The sequence below is a fragment of the Mixophyes fleayi genome, chromosome 4 (assembly GCF_038048845.1).
Source record: "Mixophyes fleayi isolate aMixFle1 chromosome 4, aMixFle1.hap1, whole genome shotgun sequence".
Taxonomy (NCBI): Eukaryota; Metazoa; Chordata; class Amphibia; order Anura; family Limnodynastidae; genus Mixophyes; species Mixophyes fleayi.
Window position 1 is genome coordinate 170,740,342 of NC_134405.1, and position 7,949 is coordinate 170,748,290.

The 7,949-nt window shown below is 39.4% G+C and overlaps 1 protein-coding gene across 2 annotated transcripts in view; it reads left to right on the forward strand.

Annotated features, from left to right (window-relative positions):
* The window catches only part of CPNE8 (copine 8), a 349,264-nt gene extending 341,546 nt beyond the window's left edge, over positions 1-7,718 (forward strand). For both annotated transcript variants that reach the window (XM_075208844.1, XM_075208843.1), the window contains exon 20: positions 7,005-7,718. In XM_075208844.1, coding sequence (XP_075064945.1) covers positions 7,005-7,193 — 189 coding nt within the window. In that variant the 3' untranslated portion in view covers positions 7,194-7,718. The remainder of the gene's footprint in view (positions 1-7,004) is intronic.
* Positions 7,719-7,949: the final 231 nt, after the last annotated feature.

A 7,949-nucleotide genomic window follows, 5' to 3' on the forward strand; every position in this document is an offset into this window, starting at 1 on the left:
GCGATCCCCCCTCCCCCCCCCCCGCCCACCCGCCCGCCCGCACTCCCGCTCTTTTTTCCAGAATACCTCTCAGTATAAAAACACTAACACACAAAGAGGACACATCCCTGACGAAGTCTAAGGACGAAACGCGTTGGACCCCACACACTACAAGAAACGATTACGTGAACAGCCACCTCCACCCTGGAAATCACTTCCCTAATCAGCTCCAGGAAAAAAGGAGTAAGCAGACTCACAAGGAAACAAACAGGAACCGCAGTGGAACGCAGTCTGCGCTCCACCAAAACCGGAAGTCCTGCACAGGCGACTACAGCAAAGAAAAAACAGCCCAGTTTAAATCCACAGCCACAACATCGCCGCTAAAAACACCAAGAAGACCCGTTTTCCGCAGCGCTCAAACCACAGGTCAACAAGATCAGCTGTAAGATACCAAATGCTCTTATAAGAGCTCCTCAGCAAAAGCCAAACAGCTTTCTTTACACCTCTTATCCCCACTCACCACCACACATAGTATAATAGCGCCTATCCCATCCTTACAGCAACATACTATACCATTAGAGGCCATCACACCACATACTGCCTCTTTAACTCAGCTCTAGCCATATAAGAGCTCTTTAAATACCCCTCATCGATACAACCACACCCCTCACAGGAGGTACCTTACCCCCACAATATACAGTGCCAATAGGGCCGCCAAACAGGGCTAACTAACTCATAACAGCAAAAGAGCTATAAACTTATATAAGCCCTATAAGTATATTGTAAGGTACTAGATAATCTGTGTTCTCCACACCACATCCCCATCACCCCCACACATCCTCCCTCTCCCTCTCTCCCCCCCCCTCTCTCTCTCTCTCTCTCTCTCTTCTTCTCCCTTCTTTCTCTCCCCCCCCCCCCCCTTTCTCTTCTCTATCCACAGGCTGCGCCACGGCAAAACCAAGAACAGAAACAAAGAGATCGGCAATCGGAACACCCGAAGAATCCGTAACGGCAGCACCAATCCCTATCAAACCCCTGACAATCGCAGACGTCCAAGGTAAGCTCTCGAACGAGAGCCCCCCCCCCACCCCACTAGACTCTCAATATTAAAAACGTGAGGTTGTATATAAATAAAGTCAAAATTTATTGTAATAAAACATCAATAAAAATACTGATACAATCGTGAATTATACGAATATCCTAGTGAAGTATAAACCAGCTGATTATAATCTGTATCAAACCTAATGCGGTAAACACAGACAAACATACAGTCACTAGGACAACTGAAATCATTGTTAATATATGAATCACAATATAGTATGTGGATACTAAATAAATGTGCCAATTCCGTTCATACTTCTTTGTGTGAATAATGAGCAGCAGTACCTTAAAACGTTCAATTAAAATGATAATGGTGGAAAGAATACAAAGCTCCGTGGTTGTAAACCAGTGTGTGTCAACTTGTATGCTGTTCCGTTGGGAGTGAGTTTCAACCAATATGTCAATACCCCTAATGATGGTGAATAGATCTCTGCCCAGCGGGACTCGATGTATATCACCCGGTTTTTAGAAAACAATGCACATGATTACTGTGGATGAATCGGTTCCGTAATTGATGTCAGTCCTGCTACACCCGGATGGTGTAGTTGCGATCCGGGAGTCAGAGATAATGATCCAAATGAATGAACCACGGGGAATGATATTTGATGACAGAAATCACAATCCAAGTATCACTGCCTGCTATAAATCACAGAGGATGTAGATCTGCAGAAACAGCGTAGAGATGGTAAGGAACACACACACTGTGCTTCACATAGCAGGCACAGGTATCCGATATTGGCTTGAAATTGAATAGTATCAGCTGATCACATGACCTGATTCATTTCATCACCTGTGGGTCATCAGAGGAAGTGAATTGTTCTCATAAGGGTTTCTCTTAAATACCTTCATTCTAATCAATTAGTCATCAGATGTTTAGAGACCACAGTCTCTTCCATCATTTACCTATATGCATTCAGGCTGGTTTGTTAACAGAATTAGATGAAGTTAAAACCTACATTACAATATACATTTGATTGCATGTAATTCAAACAATTACTATCAGTCAACTAGGTAATATAGATACATATTAAAAATAAACATAAAAATAAATAAAAATATAAAAACAATAAATTATAAACACTGATGTACCGATATCATAATTAGTATAACAACCTTCATGGGAAAAATAATAAAAATAAAACTTTATATATATCTAATTTTTCTCGCACTGACATGTACCAGCCATAGAGGATCAGGTCCCCATGGCCGTACCCATAATCTGAAGATAGTACTTGTGGTCAAACAAAAAATAATTTGGTTCACAATGGCAAAGATGAAGGTCTCACTATCTGTGGTATTGAACATATAACACAAACTGTTAGAGGAGGTGATCGGTTTAAATGACTGTGCACACAAGATATTTTCTGGATACATCAATTGAATGCCCTAAGTCCAGTTGGACTCAATGAAGCTCTGGAGCTAAATGATATTCTGTCTTGATGAATTTAATACCCTGTAATTCTGTCTCTCGTCCTTTTTGAGATTTATAACATTTAGATATGTATTTTTTTGTGATTCTTGCTAGAACATGCTGCTTATTATATGTTTGTGGGACATGGTTAGAAGGGTACTCTGTATTATATATTAATCCCTAGGTTGAATTTTAGAAGATCTGAATGTTGCTGTGGTTGTTTGTCACTCACCGGATCGCTGGTTCCTCTGGCTCAAGATCTAGGGCTCTCTCTGCTCTGCCGGTGCTCATGCTACGCCGCGACCGTCCACCATCTTAGCTATGTGCCTGCGCATGTGCAGACCAGAGGACTGGTAAAACCTTCTCCCTCTCCTCATTGGCTGACTAATTGCCTCTCACTATTTAAGACACCCTCTGACCTACTACCTATACCTGTTCATGGTCCTCATTCCTCTGAGGTAACCAAGAAGTCTGTTGCTCCTGAATCATGTTACCTGCCTGCCATGGAATCCCTCCTGTGCATCAGTGGTAATACCTGTCAGCCGCAGACCTCTGCACGCTATCTTGTATCATACCTGCATTCTGGACAAGTCTCTACTCCACGCCAGTGGTAATACCTGTCAGCCGCAGACCATTCTACGCTACCCTGTATTGTACCTGCATTCTGGACAAGTCTCTACTCCACGCCAGTGGTAATACCTGTCAGCCGCAGACCTCTCCTCCATCTTGTATTATACCTGCACTCTGGACAAGTCTCTATTCCACGCCAGTGGTAATACCTGTCAGCCGCAGACCTCTCCACGCTACCTTGTATCATACCTGCACTCTGGACAAGTCTCTACTTCACGCCAGTGGTAATACCTGTCAGCCACAGATCTCTCCACGCTACCTTGTATCGTACCTGCACCCTGGACAAGTCTGTACTCAACGCCAGTGGTAATATCTGTCAGCCGCAGACCTCTCCATGCTACCTTGTATCATACCTAAACTCTGGACAAGTCTCTGCTCCACGCCAGTGGTAATACCTGTCAGCCGCAGACCTCTCTACGCTACCTTGTATCGTACCTGCACTCTGGACAAGTCTCTACTCCACGCCAGTGGTAATACCTGTCAGCCGCAGACCTCTCCACCATCTTGTATTGCATCGGCAGTCTGGACAAGTCTCTACTCCACGCTGTGGTAATATCTATCTGCCACAGTTCACCTGTATACTACTTACCTTTGAACTGTCCATCTCCATAACCTACTTGTCATTGCTTTCATCATCCGCTGTTACAGTACAGCTCCTACTCTCCAGAGACTTTCCTATTCTTCTAGTGTTCCTCCTACTACCTGGCTAAGGGAGGCTCCTGATCCCTTCGTGTATAGCTTTGACCCGTCAGTTTACCATTCTCTCCAGAGGGCCGCAACCTGCACAGTGGAAGCTGCTAAACCCATACTTCCTTGCGGGAGTTCCTGGAGAAGACCAGCCGCTGTGTTAGATCCCGCGCCTCTGGTGAGCAGAAGTCAACTATTGGTAAATTCTGGGTCAAGACTCCTAGTGACCGTGACATTGTTTTTATGATCATTTATTTCCTAAAAAGACAGAGTTATATTTCTCAATGTCAGTGTGAGGAAAATTAGATATATAAAGTTTTTCTTTTTATTATTTTTTTCCGTGAAGGTTTTTATACTTATTATAATATCGGTAGATCGGTGTTTATAATTCATTGATTTTTTATTTTTATTTTTTTATATTTATTTTTAATATGTATTTATATTACCTATTTGATTGATAGTAAGTGTATGAATTACATGCAATCAAATGTATATTATAATGTAGGTTTTAACTTCATCTAATGCTGTTAACAAACCAGCCTGAATGCATATAGGTAAATGATGGAAGAGACTGCGGTCTCTGAACATCTGATGACTAATTGATTAGAATGAAGGTATTTAAGAGAAACCCTTATCAGAACAATTCACTTCCTCTGATGAAATCACCCACAGGTGATGAAACGCGTCAGGTCATGTGATCAGCTGATACCATTCACTTTCAAGCCAATATCGGATACCTGTGCCTGCTCCGTGAAGCACAGTGTGTGTGTTCCTTACCATCTCTACGCTGTTTCTGCAGATCTACATCCTCTGTGATTTATAGCAGGCATCGAAACTTGGATTGTGATTTCTGTCATCAAATATCATTCCCCGTTGTTCATTCATTTGGATCATTATCTCTGACTCCCGGATCGTAGCTACACCATCTGGGTGTAGCAGGACTGACATCAATTATGGAACCGATTCATCCACGGTAATCATGTGCATTGTTTGCTAAAAACCGGGTGATATACAGCGAGTCCTGCTGGGCAGAGTTCTATTCACCATCATTAGGGGTATTGACATTTTGGTTGAAGTTCACTCTGAACGGAACAGCATACAAGTTGACACACACTGGTTTACAACCACAGAGCTTTGTATTCTTTCCACCATTATCATTTTCATTATTCACACAAAGAAGTATGAACGGAATTGGCACATTCATTTAGTATCCACAGACTATATAGTGATTCATATATTAACAACGACTTCAGTTGTCCTAGTGACTGTCTATTTTTGTCTGTGTTTACCGCATTAGGTTTGATACAGATTATAATCAGCTGGTTTATACTTCACTAGGATATGGGTATAATTCACGATTGTATCAGTATTTTTATTGGTGTTTTATTACATTAAATTTTGACTTTATTTATGTTAAAGGATTTTTTACCTCCTTTTGGGTTTCAATCTCCATAATATTCTGGCAAATGTATGTATGACCATTTAATACCGTTATATATATGTCTATTACCGTCAACCAACTCTGTGCAAAAGGTATTTCTAAATTAACCCAAGAAACATCATTCTTATATTCCCTTATATCGACAGACTTCAAGAATAACCACAAGATATAAATTCATTTAAAGTGTGTTGTATTATATTATAGAACAATAAACAGCGTAACAATATTTTACACAAAATATAGATTTTGTGCCATACATCATTCTTATTGCCTGTAATATACATATATATGTAATTGTGTGTGTGTGTTGACTAACTCTTATCTAAAGGTGTGTGTGTGCATGTATTCAGCTATATGTATGTGAATGCATTGTGTAGTGAAGGGGGAGGGAAGGAATCCATACAGACAAACATGCACACCTCACTCAAGTCCAACGGCCATTTTTAAACACATGGTTACAACCAGATCAATCTGCTCTAAACAATTTGATCACTTCCTAAAACCAACACAAAACCACATAGGACTATGTATAACACCAATGCTTCCTTGACCAAAGCTTAACCAATACAGAACCATGTATAACACAAACGTCTCCATTTATATCAACAATCTATCCCAAACACAACAGGAATTCCAAACATAAATGCTTTCATTTAAACCAGCAATCTATCCCAACAAGGCATGCATTTATGTAACACTGTCCATACCAAACCAAAATCTTTCCAATCACATTTACCATCTGTATTCAAACTTTCATTCTCACTTAAACTTTCATATCACTTACAACAAATAATCATTCATTCTCATGTATTCAGACTCACTTACTCACTTACTCACTCTTCATTTAATTCAAGCTCCATACTAGTCAGGGCCTATGTAGGCCATGGCCTGCATATCACTTCCTTGTATCACGGCATGTCTGGACAGTCTAGCAGCAGCTTCCAAAAAGAGAAGGTCTCTCCTTGTGTAAGTGTATGATAAAAACCTGTAGGCGGAGTTTAGAACCTGGCTACAGTCTTTCATATGTTAATTACTGGCAAACTGCTCTAAAAACCTGATTATCAAGTATCATGTTTCCCAGTGGGGGAAGGATGGCTGATTTTGTTCCCAATCAGTGTGCTAATTCAATTGTGACTGAATATCTTCATATATTATGTTCATGTATAAAATAATAGATTATTTATATACTCTTCTACAATTTATATACAACCTCACATTTTTAATATTGAGAGTCTAGTGTTTTCTGTATCCAGCGCTGTTTTTGGTTTTAGTTTCTACTGTTTATTGAGACCCCACAGGTCTTACAGCTGCAGGTGCAGATACACTATCTCTTTCTCCTATTTTTTGAAGTTTCTTATTTCATTGCACCAGGATTGTTTGGTATTTATTTTTTCTTTTTGATGAATTAAAAGTAGTGCTGTTCTGATGATCTTTGGTTGTTTCATTCCATGTATTAAACTGAGACCTTCCGAGTAATCAAAACCAGAGCAAAGTTGAATGAGAAAAAGATAAATGTGTATATTCTTATTTAACATTTGTATTAAGACTAGTTAAGACACTTGATACAATAGGAATTATGATAAATCCCACTTAGATTATTGTAAAGTGTAGATATGAGAATCCTTGTCATCTAATTATTACAGTGTTGTATTATGTATTTAATTAAGGAAAATAAACCTAGCCATTTCTATTGCTTTTTTCTGTATGGGCATTGCACAGGAAGGTGACATTCTCTGTAATCTTTCTTTACTTTAGTTCGTACCTTTCCGAGACTACATTGACAGAACTGGAAACCATGTACTAAGCATGGCACGGCTTGCCAAGGATGTCTTAGCTGAGATTCCTGACCAATTTCTCTTGTACAATAGATCTAGAGGATTCAAGCCATTTCCTGCTCCACCTCCATATACACCAACTGGGCACCTACTACAGACTCAGATCTGACTAGTATAAAGTACAGTTCTTCCAACGTTTTGTGAAATCTTGGAAGCTGACAGTGCCAGGTCAGCTTTGAAATAAGGTGCACTAAGACCGAACTTTTATTAGAGCTGCTCATGTGCATGGAAAAGGGAATGCTTTTTTTGGATCGAAAAGATTCTGTTTACAGACCAAAACTGTAATTATGGATACAGAAAGATTTTAAATATTCGGCAGGAAAAACAAAAAACACAAAAAAACTCTTTCCTATCCGAGTCTTATTTTTGTGGCTGTTCATTTTTATTAGAACTGTTGGGGAAAGCACAAGTCACACTTTTAATCCAAACCTTATTGTTCTCCCTGACCGAGATCTTCTTATGTGGGAATGCAATTCCTTGGTGTCAATGTTTACATGTTACTAATTTTTACATTTCTGTACTTTTGTAACAATTCTTAAAAAAAGTTTTAAATTCTATAAAATCCAGTGTCTTCTAGCTGGCAATAAATATAGCTACATAAAGCAATATCCCATTAAAGGATCTCTTACACAAACTTTAGGAGACTTGGACAAGTGCTTTCACACCGTTTGTAAAGGAAGAAGAAATTCCGAGCTTCTGCACTTATTAACCAGTCTTTACAAAATTAAGCACTTAACATAAACCAGAAAAAGTGAGAATTTGTGGATAATAATTTTACCTTGAGTAATTTATTCTACAGAAAAACATAAATATAATTCAATAAACACTGCTTTTGAAATCAAATTAAAATAGAGCCACCCACAGC